The sequence below is a fragment of the Taudactylus pleione genome, unplaced genomic scaffold (assembly GCF_031769625.1).
Source record: "Taudactylus pleione unplaced genomic scaffold, aTauple2 ptg002569l, whole genome shotgun sequence".
Taxonomy (NCBI): domain Eukaryota; kingdom Metazoa; phylum Chordata; class Amphibia; order Anura; family Myobatrachidae; genus Taudactylus; species Taudactylus pleione.
This window is the reverse complement of record NW_028286949.1, coordinates 56252-70565: the sequence shown is the minus strand read 5'-3', so window position 1 is coordinate 70565 and position 14314 is coordinate 56252. Positions and strand designations below refer to the sequence as shown.

Genomic DNA, 14314 nt, shown 5'->3' with positions numbered 1-14314 from the left:
ACTTGACTTTTACGTGGAGTTTGGTGGAAGTTTCCTTTTTTAGATTTAAGTATTTATATAAAAGAGGGTTCTGTTCCTACAATAACCTTCAGGAAGCCCACGGACTCCAATGGTGTTATTGAGAGAACGAGTCAGCATCACTAAATGGCTTGATGGGATTCCTTTTGGGCAGTTTTCCAGAATTAAATAGAACTGTACAGAACCCACAGTGTGTAAACAGCAGCTAGAAGAGTTAACGAATAGATTTTCAGCGAAAAGATAGTCGATGAAAACTCTGGAAAAAACGAGAATTAAAGTAGAAATTCTAGAGAGAAAAGAACTTCTAAAAACTAAAATTAAAAAAGGTGAAAAAGATGATAAATTTAAATGGGCCTTTATCACTCAATATAACTTGTATTTTAAAGAAATTGAGAATGTTTTTAAGAGTAATTGGAAGTTTTTAAAGCAAGATACGATTTTAGGGGTAGTAATCCCTGAAAAACCTATTTTTATATATAGGAACGCCCCATCTCTGAAAGAAAAACTTGTAAGGGGTAGTATTGAAGGGGAAATTAGACATAAGAATGAAAGGTTTTCATGGCTGTGGGTCTGTTTGATGTGGCTCCGAAAGGAGCAGTGAAGCCACTCGCTGGGAACAGATGGGACAGCTGATTTTCGGATCAGCTGCCTCAGCGCCGGAGCAATGATGAATTGCTCCGGTGTCCACGGCGAGTCAGGGTGTTCATTATCGGGGTCCGTTCGGACCTCGATAATTAACATCTTGAATAGGCCCCTAAAAGACCTTGGTTCTCTTTCCTGCTTCTCTCTTGGAGCTGGTTGAGATGCAGAGAGGAGACCACACCAGTGACAGGAGCAGCAGTGAAAGCAGGTAAGTATACAATAAAACATGGCTGAAAGTAAAGTATGTGCTTTGTGCAGGTGCCAGCAGGGCCTGGTACCAGGGCTAGCTGGCACTTGTGGTTTTTGAAGTGCCAGCAGGCCCTGGCAAATATTTTGGCAGCCGACCCATGCTGGGACCTGAAGTTTGCCAACTACAAATTGCTTTTTATTATTTATTTATTATTACCCCAGTGAGTGCCCACCAACTTGGGGAATGGGGAAGAATCCTAATGTTATTGGATCCAGGGCTGGTTATACCCAGGTTTGGGGCCTGCACGTTTTGCGGACATGACTTTACTGGGAAGATTGTTTATTTTGAATGACCTATTACCCCCATACCCAAAGCCCAGGGGTACCAGGAAAAGTCCTGGTGTTATTGGCAGCTTGGGGCTGAATGGAGACATGGTGGGGGAGACCCTTTTTATGGCACCACCAGCCCAGTTCTATTCACCAATGCCAGTAGTCCCCTGAGTTTTGGGGTAACCAGCTCTGAGCTGTAAGCTAGTTCAAATGTGGTGGTAACCCACACATATTTGGTGGGCTAATTACAGGTCCCAGCTGTCTCTGGTGCCAGGGCAAGCTTGTACTTGTGGTTCTTCAAGTGCCAGCTTGCCTTGGTAGCTAGGCCATGCTGGTAAATGTAGTTCACCATTAAAGAAATGAAAGAAAAAAAACTAAAGTTTTATTGAGAAAAAATAATAAATAAATAAATACACATGCTACAGTTTAAAATATATATATATAAAAATGTTATATATATATATATATATATATTATTTTATTTTTTTTCTAACAGAAGTAGGCAGACACTGCCCGCATACTTCTGTGACATCACAAGTTGGAGAGAAGTTGGTTGGTATGCTGAAAAAGTTGGCTGGTTGGCTCATCTGATGAAAAAGTTGTTTAGGTGTATGGAGCACATTTAGTTTAGATATCTGAAGAGTTCCTGTCACATACGGACACACAGGATGACAGGAGAGGAGGTGTCAGGTGCTATGTGGTCACACAACATGTCAGGAAGAGGGTGTATGGGCTCACAGGGCAGGGCCAGTTTAAGAGAGGAGGGAGTCCTACTCCATGCGGGCCCCCTTCTCTCTGTGGTGTATTGTGCTAGAGTCTACTGTGCAAGCGCAGGTCTCCGGTAACATGGCATCCACGCCTTGGTACTGGGGACACCGTTACTGCATATGTGCAAATCTCCTGGAAAATGGCCACTTCCCAGATTTTACCTTTAAGTAACAATAGGTTTTCTTCTGAAAAGTATAGGATATGTATAGATGTAGCTGACATTATATTTTATTGCATATAGTTAGTATAATTATTTGTTATTTTAACCACACGAAAAGGAAATGGGCATATTTGTGAAAAAATCTTACACTGATTCACTGAGAATGTTATTAATATGTTGTAAAAGAAGAAAACGATTGTGAAACACTGCCCACACAATGATATCATGTATATTTGTTCTCAACTTAATGCAGTGTTTTGAAACCTGTGTGCGATTAAGGTAGCTAACAGTACATAGGCTTGAAGGGCATTGTATTTTAATATGTCTTTTTAATCCTAATCACTTAGAAATCAGATCAAATTCAACATTCCTTTCAAGGCAATTCAATTAACACATCTTGCTTGTAGGAGGGAACTATGTTCAAATTAAACTTCCTGTACAATGACAATGGGAAAACAAACGAATTCGCTACCACACAGGACTGTGACTATACACAGAGTAATTGATCTCAAAGTAAGTTAACCTTTAGTTTTCCACAGGATTTATGTTCCCAGTTCAGTAATGAGTTAATTGCCGTAATACAGAAGCTTGATACATGTAACTGTGGTCCGTCTTCAGAGATGTATGCAAACCTGATGGCATGCGTAGAACTCCGATGGTTGCCGGGCGACGCTTGCGCAGGATCTGTACTGCGCATGTGCGGATTGGCATCTGCGATGACAGTTACTTTAGTTTAACTCTGGCCCTGACTCAATGTCGATGTTGGACACAGCGAAGCGATTCTTTGACACTGTCCATGCGCCTTTAACGCACTGCGCACATGCGGTGATGGATTAGGAACTGCGGTGGCAGTAAGTATTTCTTCACAAAGTGAGTGACAGATAGTCAGCATTTGGGGGAGGTAACAGGGGGTGTTTAGAAAAATGTAGGAGTGTTGTGACCGTTTTCTGAGCATGCTCTAGTGAACCTCTGCAAATTCATTCGCAGCTGCGGAGCCCCAGGCACTTTAGGAAAACCACTCATTCTGAGACAGTATTTGCTTACTCACAAGTTTGATATGTGACCAATGTTTCTGATGTTCCTGCTTTTATATGTAAGCAGGGGCGCTGAGGAGGGGGGATGGGTACTAATTACCCGTGCCCAGGCTTGCGGCGCGGGCCGGGTCTGGCGGCACCACACCTCAGCAGCCCAGCAGGCACTGCTGTGTGCTGGGCTGCAGTAGAAGACTGTTCGCGGCTGCTACCTATATGGGACGGAGCGATCACACTGGTCACGCCCCCTCCTAGCTTTGCGGCAGGCTGAGGGGCTCACAGCGCCTCCCTCCCCGGCATGCAGCACCGCTAAGTGGCGCTGCAAAAAAATTTTTTTTCATTATTATTTTGGCCCCCTTCCACCCGGGCCTGCCACTGCTGTCAGCTCCCCTGTATGTAAGTGGCGAATGCGAGACGCCTTTGTGCACAAGACATCAGCTAAGTCATCAGCATATTTTCGCAAGTCCGCTGCTTGCGGAATCGCAGTCCCAACGGCATTTGCGTCCATCTCTGAATCATTCTCTCTGTCTCATTCACCAAATAAACTTAAACACTTCAGCACTTCGCGTGACCTTTAATCTCATCTGTACAATGAATTGGTGTAACTCCCGGAAGGCAACAGAAGTGTTCGCTGGGACACCAGAACGGATGGAGGCAATGACTTGTGGTGAGGTAAATCGCTGGGGAGGCACTGGCTAGTATCATAGACAGATTTACACACACAGTATATGAACCCGAGGGTACATGTGGGCATTATACAAAGGTGCAGCAGTATATAGTGCTGGACATTTGGTGTGTTTTTATCAGGGATGTGCAGAAAAAGTAGACAGGGCAGGCAGTGGCTCACCTGCCATACACTTTTTACTCCGGAGTTTTGGCTATAAAAATTATTAGATTAATACAAAGTAGATATTTATAATATTTTCTTTCATTTTTTTCTTATCATTTTTACAGTGAAAACTTTGGAGTATACCTAAGTATGACAGGAAAGGCTCTACCTCACCTGCCTCACCTGACCACACATCACTGGGTGTAGGGGACTTACAGAGTACCACGTCTCATGGTGGTGGGGGTGCTCAGAGGTAAACTTGCTGTCATTGGAGTTCTGTGTACTATGTTGACCTATGTACTATGGTCAATGTTTGGTCATTGACCATGTTAATGGGACAGAGTGCTGTACCACCCCATCAGGGTGGTACAGCAAGCTAAACAGTGAGAGCACCTAAAGCTACAACAAATCAAACATAATAGAAATTCTGCACCAGAACTTGCGACCTATCGTTCCTTCCCGCAAAGTGAGGTTCTAATAGCAGAACCATTGCACTGCCACCATAGCACAAAAAAAGATCTTCAAGGAATAGACAACCACCCTCCTTGGTCAAATGCAACCCATCAGGCCTAAAAAAAATTTAAACTTAATTCTGGAAAGAGTAACACCAACGTCATTGACCAACACAAATTTTGCCCCTCCCCTCCCCGAGTTCACCTTTATCCTAGCCCCGTCAATAACCCAAGAATTCATCACTACCTGCCAAACTAATCTCTGAACATTGAGCAGCCAGATAATCTTACAAGATGGCTAGGCAGATAAGGTACGAGCCATATCATCTGCTATAGAGCTGGGCAGTAACCAGGGGCGTGCGAGCAGTGCCACCGCGCAAAGCACAGGGCTCTCTGGGCTGCACCGTCGCTGCCCAATGTTAAATGCTTCTGGCTAGCAGGGTCCCTGGAACAGAACCCTGCAGCCAATATTGCTGCAGCAGGGCCGCCCGAAGCACCTTTAGAACATTTGTACAGCCGCTCAGAGTGTCCGCAGCCCCGCCCCACTGTGCAATGTCATGGACTTAGGGGGAGGGGCTAGCACAGGGTGCTCCAGAGCCTTGTAATGGCACTGCCATAGAACACCTCTGTTCCATAGCCATCCATTTGTCATTGCCACCCAAATGAATAACCAAAATCTCAGGCAAACCAAAATGCTTTGCTCGACCTAAAAGCTTAGGTCTAAGATCATGGCACAACATTACCTCTAACCCCTACCCACCTGACACAGTCTGACCCTGATAAAAGACGCTCTCCATGCAAAGCCATGAACCTACTTCCTCAAAAAACATAAGTAGCCAATAATCCACCGCTTAACATAATCGAAAGAAAGACCTACAGCAAGGGCATACAGTAGTTAGTACTTTGTGGGCACCAAAGCTAAACTTTTAAGGGTCCCTCTTATCCCTTACTGGGTACACTTAGCACCCCCACACACACTTACTGGGGACAATTTGCACCAGGGCCGTAGCTAGGGTAGTGCGGCTGGTGCCCTGGCACAGGGCACCACAGGGCAGGGGGCGCTGTTTGGGCCTGTCAAATGTCTGTTCATTATCATTCTCACTTGTAGCTTCCTCTTATTTCATCCCCAGCATCTCCTGACCTCCCCTGTCTCTTCCTTGGCCCTTCCCCATGAGGCCATTCCCCTTTTTTGGGTGCATTATGTTCCTTTGAAAAATGATGGGGACGCCAATGCTCTTTCTGGCACAGGGCACCAAAAAGTCTAGTTACGGCTCTGATTTGCACCCTTCCCCGCTTACAATGCAGACTTAGCCCCCCCATACATACACACTCCTCTCATATTGGCCACATTCAGCACTCCTTTTTGGTCACACGCAAAGGGGGTCTAGCGATAACCCTCTCACTGCCACTGGTGTGTAAGGATTGCTGGGAGGCGTGACATTATCACCCCTCCCAGTAGGCAGAGAGAACACTGTGCAGTTGGCGCTTAAAGCAGGCGAATATGACCTGGCGCGGGGATGCTGGTTGGTGTGACGTGACCATCCAGCCCAGCAGGCAGAGAGAACGCTGTGTGGGCGGTGCTGAATACAGGCGGAGACCACCCTTCCAGCAGGCAGGGTCCAAGGAACGCCTCTCTGCGGAGTAAGGTGAGCGCTTGGTGCAGGGGAGGCAGGTCCAGTGGGGCGCAGCTCGGGCGATGGGCCCTGTAGCTGCCGCACCCCTCGCACCTTGTAGCAATGCCATTGCCAGCAAAGAGGGAAAAGAGAGAAACAAAAGGATATTAAATGATGGGTAAAATAAAACAATGGTAATTAGGATCTGCCAAAAGAAAAAAATTGTTATAATCGAATGCTAACAAATTTATTCATTTAATTTTTTTTAAGAGGCTGAGCCCAGCTCACAAAGCCCTAAACAGTTACAGACAAAACACCTCCAACTACCATAGGACATTCTATCACCTGATGTCACAAAAGCCGGCCCACAGCCTTGAGGTTTAAAGCACTGCATTCTTATACAATCATTCTGTTCCCTGCCCAATATATAGCAAGGAAATAGCAACCACTGAGTGAGATCACCAACATGCAGAATATTCACTTATGCTTGGCAGTAATTATTTCAGTGTGCCTGGCATTTACCCTAGTGAATGGAGAGGACATACGCAATGAGGGTGGTGGGGATGCGCCCACCGAGCTTCAGATTGTCACTTTTAAATGGCACCATGTCCAGGACCCTTACCTCGTCGCCCTCTGGATTCTCGTGGCAAGTTTAGCCAAAATTGGTAAGTCACAGTCACCTTCCTTCCTTTTTTGTTAGTTTAAAATATACCTGCAGTTTAAAATAGTAATTTTAACAGGCTATTCTTTTTTCTTTTACATATATCTGGTAAATCAACCCAAGTGCCTTTGATTTTGAATGCCTATTAGATTTGTCAAAATATCTATGTATAAAGTACTGAAGCTCTCGTTTTGCTGAACGTTATTTAAAACCAGCCATTTGCTCTGTTGTTGCGCTGGTCCTGCGCTCTATCCTGCTCCCTGGGAGCGGAGCGCTTGTCAAATGTTGATATTTAAAAAACTTGTGGATATTTATTCAAGTTACCGCTAGGTGTTATGTTAGTCTTGCAAGGTATGTATTAAATTTAAACTGCTATTATAAACTATTTTACCTTCTCTCAAGTCTCTGAAATCAATCATTAGTCAATAGTTCTGCTGTACTGTATTGTGCTGCACCTCTTCATTCGGATAGTATTACTGAGTGATCACTATAAATGGGTCAGTGGAGGCTGGGTGTAATTAAGTGGCTTTTCTGTATTAGAAATAGGTTAATGAAAAATCCTGAATTCATATAGTCTAGAGTAGCACTAGCACTGATACAGGGAATCTAACCTCAATTTAGTTTTTTCTTTCTTTATTTGTTGTGTAAGGAGGAAAGCAATTGTGTAATAATTTCTAATATTGTGCTTTTTACAGTAGTTATAAACACTTCCTGTGGATTGTGGGTCGCAATGGAGGCTCGGAGATTTAAATGGGAGTTGGATTTATCTGGGCATTCTTTGGAGTTAAATTGGAACTATATATAGCTCTGGGTGCTACATTTAGAAACAGTTATGGTTCTGCATATTAGACCTGATATTGATATATATATATATATATATATATATATATATGTGCATATTATATATATATATATATATATATATATTTATATCACTCACCTTATTAGACTTGGGAGACCAGGAATATCTGTGCCATACTTGCCCGGAACGGTGGCGCTCCCGGCTATCCGGTAGAGTAGGCAAGTCTCCCGGATCCAGCAGCCGTCCACTTACTGAGTAACGTTGATGGCAGGAGGAACGATGATGCGATTTGCGCTGAATCGTGTCATCCTGACCCCTCCCCCCAACTTTACAGCCTTCAGGGCCATGCTCGGAAAAGCTAGACTTTTTGGAGCTAGATATTAGGGTCAGACTGCAGTCCCCACTGAGAATAATAGGGACAGGGGCGTATCTATAATGGGTGCAGGGTGTGCAGGGCACACCGGCCCCTGGGTCCATAGGGGCCCCGCACCGCACACCCTGCACCCAGAGTATTACTTACCTCTCCGGAGTCCCACGTCGGCGCGGGGTTCCGGCGCTGTATAAATAACTGGAAAATGGCCGCCACGTGCGCAGTACAGGGAAAACAGCCGCTGCAACCATTTTCCCGGTGACCTGCGCTTACTCTATAGACTCTGGGTGCACTCTAGTGCCCAGAGTCTATAACTCCGGCGCTGGGCGCGCACAGCTCAGTGCGCTGCCGGCCGCCGGACAGAGAGGAGGGGGCCAGTGTCGGAGACTGCACACGGGCCCCCTCCTCTCTAGAAACGCCCCTGAATAAGGACTGTGGTCTGAAGCAAAAATTAGCCATTTGCAGAAGAATCCTGGGAAATCGCCTGCTTTAAGGCTGTTGCTACATATATCTAATTGTAAGTAAAAAGGGCTTGATAGTGTACATACTTGCGAGCAGGGCCTTCCTACCTATATATCTGTCTGTTATCACCCTGTTTTGTTCTATTAATGTTTTCAATTTTAAAGCGCAACGGAATATGCTGCGCTATATAAGAAACTGTTAATAAATAAATAAAATACAGTATGCCCCTAAAGCCAGCAGTTATCCAGCAAACACAAACATTGCATTTAGCCTTAATGGTTGATCTGTAATATTATCCCTGGATTTATAAATTGGCCCCCTAAGGTGAATCATCTGGAAATACAAATGTAAGAAGCTCATTTACATAATAACATAAAAAGCTGTTGCCAGGAAACGGGCTCCAATAAGATCCCACCCCGGTGAAGTGCTAGAAGTAGAGTGAAAGCTTCCTGGTCCTGTGTCTTTGTGCGCACTGCGAATGCATTAGTTGATGGAGAGGGATCCAGAGTATCCATCTCCGAAAGAGTATACGATAAGTATATTGCAGATGGTGTTAGCGACCGTGGCCAAGCTCTGGAAATTCAATTGCATAGTCGCCTGCATAGAGACCTACGGGTGCTGCTTATAGTCGAAAATGGAGGGTGCGCGGCAGTCGGCAGATATCGATGATCCATGGTAAATCCCAGGGATCCCTAATATTTGTGGGTAAAACTGTGTTTTCAGGGGATATCCCACAAATTTTGTTTAATATATTTAGCATTATTAACTTAGGGCCTGATTCAGCAAGGAACGCACAGGAGAGAACACACGCACGCACTTGGCCGATGTTTACGTACTGCGCATGTGTATGCATCGCACTGCGCGTGCACAAACTAGCCAGTGCGATCGGGTAAGCGTACGCAGACTATACACAGCATGTACGCAGACTCCTTCCGATATTGATTGACAGGACGTGCCATTTGTGGGTGGTGACGGGAGGGGGGGTTCGGGCGAACGCAGGCGCGACAGTGCGTTGGGACGCCGTTATAGGGGCGTGCATAATTAAGGCAGTGTAGCGGCATATGCAGCCATACTGTAAGCTGTACACAGGAAGTGGACAAAATCCTGCGGCAGGTCAGGTCAACCACTAATATACAAATGGGTCCGATGGTTCTTGGTGTTACCGATGTTTATGCTATCTTGTGTACTGATCAGGCTTTGAGTAAAGGGAGATGGGCGGTTTAATATGAGGCTTGGCGTCTGCATCTTGTGCTGCTGTCTCCTTGCGTATGCATTGATTAGCATATTCTCGCAGCGGCTGGGTGCGTGTGTCTACTAGCGTGCGTTTCTTGCTGCATCAGGCCCTTAATCCAGTCTATAATTTAAAGTCAATAATATAACATACAACAAAAGTGGTGGAGGAAAAAAAACTCAGGAGCAGGGCGATGATATAGGTTATATTAGCTTGCAAGCTTTACTACAGTATCAATAAGTTAGTGATCAATAAGTTTTGCAATTCTTCTAAGCTTAATTATTGAAACCTGTAGCTGTAGAATGTACTGAGTCACGGTTCCAACACAAAGGCTTAGGTATGCCATATGTGACATTATTAGCTAAAGTCTAATTTCTAACAAAACACTGTGCTAATTTAAGTTATTATAAGGTAGAAACTGCAGCCGAAGGCAGTCTCTTGTATACAAGTCCTCAGTTCACAATTTTAGGGTCAGTTCAATTAAGTGTGAGGGGGCCAGTTGCCAATGCAGCGGTGTGAAAATATCAGCAACAGCACAGCAACCCCTTCACAGCCCGATCTCATCCTAGACTCGCAGATTTTTTTGTGACCAAAAATCAGTGAGTCCGGAGGTACCCTAGCAGGTATCCCAGCCCCCCCTTCCCACTGCAGCCGCTGGTGGCCTTCTCAGCCCTGCTTCCCTCCACGGCCTCTGGTGTCCATCCCCCCCTCACCCCCACAGCCGACGGTGTCTGATCCCATTCCCCTCGCAGCCGCTGCTGCTGGTCCGGTAACCCCTGCAGCCACTGCGGGTGGTGCCTCAATCCCCTCCCCCCTGCACCCCTGCAGAAGAGCACAGGAGGGAGCCAGTAACAGCCAGAGATGCAGGAGGTAAGTAAACACAGCAGGAGGGATCTGAAAAGATCTCTCTGCTGCACAAGCTATAAAATGCAGCTTATGAATGGTATCAGGTGCTGTACACCATCTCAGAATGGCGTACAGTATCACTGTCAAGTTCCGAAAAAAAAGCTATTTGATTGAATCATCGGCAGAAAGATATCCGGTCAGTTTACAGAGGAGCATGAACGAACAGCTGGGATTGAATCACTGCAGTATAGTCTGCACTTTCCAATGATAGCATAAAGAATGCTGTCACTCTGGATCTGAAATTTAGAATTCTTATAAGTGGCTGTATGGTGCACCTGTGGACAATGGGCTCACTTCAGACCTGCTCGCTAGATGTGCACGCTCGCTAGATTCCTATGCAAATTCAGCTATCAATCAGCAAGGCAGACGATCGCACGGCAAGGCATAAGCATGCCCAAAATGTCCTGGTGTGCGATCGCTATGTGCATGCAGACGCCCACCAGCCTGTCTAAAGATGCCCACTTGCGCACGTCATCTCCAGGAAGTGTATGCAACCATCGGTACCATCGGAAGTGAACACAGTTCTTGTGGTTGACCATACCCTATCGCAAGCACTGCGAGCACTTCAGTGTAAAGTTCAGCCAGGTGATGTGTACTATGATGCTGCATCTTAATTATGCACGCCTCAGAAACGGCGTTGAGATGCTCAGGCGCGCCTACGTTCGCACCTCCACTCCCCCCGTTTTCAAAGACCATCCCCTGTCATCACCCACAAACGGTTTCTCCTGTCACTCACTTAGCTAGACAGTCTATGCGCAGCAAGCAAACGCTGCCCGATCGCTCAAACTGGTTCGTTCACATGCACTGCGATGCGTATGCATGCGCACATTACGAAACATCGCCAGCTACGAGCGAACGCATCCTAGCAAGCGGGTCTGATTCAGGCCCAATATACCTTGTCCAAAATATAGCTTTGTACAGGAATTTGTGTATACTTTTGCAGTGTCTATTTTGCATAAATCGGAATCTCCTAACCATCAATATACCAGTATAGGATTACCTACTGCAGAGGAATTTCCTACCTAATTAATAAAAATTTTTAGGGATAGGAATGATAGGTTTTGCTATATGTTTTTTTTCCATTATTATGTGAAATATTTTATAATATATAATGTTTTTTTTTTACTTATGTATATTCTGTTAAATTGATTATTTGAATATCAATCGTATTGCTTGTGAATCGCCACATAGAATATAGGGTATAGTTATATATTTCTTTCCACTTATTATTATTTGGATAAATGCCTATGCCTATTATGCGGCAATATCAGTGTCAGGATAATCTGTTCTGGCACCCAAGGTGAACTTGCCTAATTTTGAAAAAGCAATTCAGGGAGATTGTGAAAGCAGCACCTATGAGCGCGGAGTGTAAGACCTACTTGTTGATGAAAACACACTGATACTTCCCACGGCTTGCTCATGTATTGTGTTTTACAAGTGGTTCCATATACTGTCGCCATGAGAAACCATGTTTGAAAATGTATCTACCCACAGGAATCATTGGGGGAGATGTATGAACCGCTGAAGCGGTATCAGCGCACGTTATGTGTGCTGATACCGCTTCTCCCCATGTATGATCGGGGGGTTTGGCAGTAAATGACAGGGCTGATGCGCCGTGGTCTCTAGCGGGGATCGCCAGAGGGGGAAGTTAACGCTCCCCCGCGCCGGCCGATGAGATGTTTTTACATCTCATCGTTAGTGCTTCCTGTTAGTGCTAGGCGAAGCAGGAAGTGATATAGCGGCACGGTAGCTGCCGCTATAATACATCTCCCCCATTGTGCCTTAATGATCACATTTGAATGTACTGTACATATATATCTCTATTTATTTTTTTCCCCAAGTATATAACAGCTACATAATGGGGGTAAGGTGCAATAAGGGGAGATTGCTAGACACTTCAGGGATTCAGGGAGATTGCTAATATTTCAGGAGGTCTCTCTGACATTATGGGTGGCGTAAGTTCATCCCAGATGCCCGGAGGCAAGTTATAATTTAGTGCCCCCCCCCCCCCTCGTCACAGCTGCTGATACTGTAATGTAGCTATTCGCATGCAGACAGGATATAGATAGACAATGGCAGCAGATGATGGTCTGACACAGAGCTCTCCACTCGTGTATGGTGGCTACTCAGGTGCCGGAAAGAGGTGCCATGTATTGGGCAGCCGTGACGGTACACTCCGGGTACATAGTTACAGCCCTAAGTGGGGTGAATATGTTGTGGACAATGGAGGAGGTGCCCCTTCAGTGCTGGAGCCTGGCGGCAGGCGCCTCCATTGTCTCCCATACTTCTGCCCCTGGGCGGGATGCATGAAGCATCGCATTGTAACTGTGATGCATCTCGCCACTAATCGCAACCACAACAGCGTTTATTACTGCTGTATGCTTAAATTAAAATAAATAGAAAGGACAGCTCTCCCGGTAATAGCTGGCCTTTGTGATAGAAGGATTTCCGGGTTTAAGACCTGGGAGTCCTTCTGCGCATGCATCGAGTGCTGCACACGTGCTGGGAGGGATCGGAATGGATCCCTCTCAGGGGGAGTTGCAAGCATTGGGCCATGGCCTCATGGTGAAGGGCTAGGGAAGAGATAGGGGAGGCCAGGAGATGCTGGGGATAAAAAGAAGAGGAAGCTACAAGTGAGAAGATAATAAACAGGAAAATTGACAGGCCCAAGTAGCGCCCCCTGCCCTGCACCACCCTAGTTACGGCCCTGGTCCAGCATGTCAGAAGTGCTGTGGGCAACAGAAAAACGGTGGTCTAGCATGTCAGAAGTGCTCTGGGTATGCCCCTGTGACAAGTGCCTGGTCGCTTCGAGCGCGTTTGTTCCGATATCCCAGCCAAAGAAAAAAAAATGGGACAGAAGTAGAATTTATGGAAAGGAGCTATTTTTTATTTTATTTTTGACTTTTATTTTTACTTTCTCACAATTTTTTTTTTTATGTTCACCTCTTGCAATTTTTTTTATATTTCACTGTAGTAGAAAACCTCTTGAAAAATGATCAATGTCGATAGTGAATACCAACAAAACAAATGTATTTTCTTTGACACTATTTTCATGTGATTTTTATCATCTGCCCTTAGAATATGTTTTGTCCGAGAGGCTAAGTGCACATGTGCAGTGTTACCTAATCTATTCATGTGCCTTAAGGACTAGTGTTCCTTAAATGAATAATATTCTACTAATGCTGGTTGGACATGTTGTTTATTGCTGACCTTAGACTCGAGTTGCAAATGCGTGTAATTAGAGTATTTCACGGTCAATGATGTGGAAATAATTGCAACAATTTGCAGGTGCGCAGTTAGTGCTTACTGTAATTTACCATTACATGGAACATTTATAATTTGTAAATACAATGGAAGGAAAAACTGATTTTAATATCCATTTTATTAAAATAAACAAAATAAAATATACTGTATATCTATGTTTCTGTGCTTCGAACAGAAATAATGCTTAATGGAATAATACATAAATAATATGTTTTAATTCATATTATACAGGGTGTTTCACTCGCTATTGGCCCCAAAGTTTTTCTTATAACTGTTAAAGTAATTGATGTCATTTAGTGAAATTTGACACAGCCCGACCTGGTGTCTGTGTGTTACTTGTCGATATGAACCGGTACACAGCTGAGCAACGTGTATATAGTGTCCAGACATGATGGAAAACTGAGTCGTTAAATGTTCATATCGGCACGTAACAGACACGATAAATGTGGACGCCACAGTACACAACACCACTGTGAGAAGCAGCAATACCTACTGACTAGCAGTGACGGCTCCAATTCAAATAGGGGAACTACACCAACTGCCACCCTCACTGGCATCCTCACTGGCAGTTGGTGTGGCTCCCCTA

At 45.0% G+C, this 14314-nt stretch overlaps 1 protein-coding gene across 1 annotated transcript in view; it reads left to right on the top strand.

The window, feature by feature from the left end:
- Positions 1–265: 265 nt before the first annotated feature.
- LOC148431257 (sodium/hydrogen exchanger 3-like) overlaps positions 266–14314 on the top strand; it is a gene marked incomplete at its 3' end in the record, with an annotated part of 56861 nt that continues 42812 nt past the window's right edge. The window contains exons 1-2 of the mRNA XM_088466150.1: positions 266–425; positions 6560–6697. Of these exons, the coding sequence (XP_088322276.1) occupies positions 266–425; positions 6560–6697 (298 nt within the window). The remainder of the gene's footprint in view (positions 426–6559; positions 6698–14314) is intronic.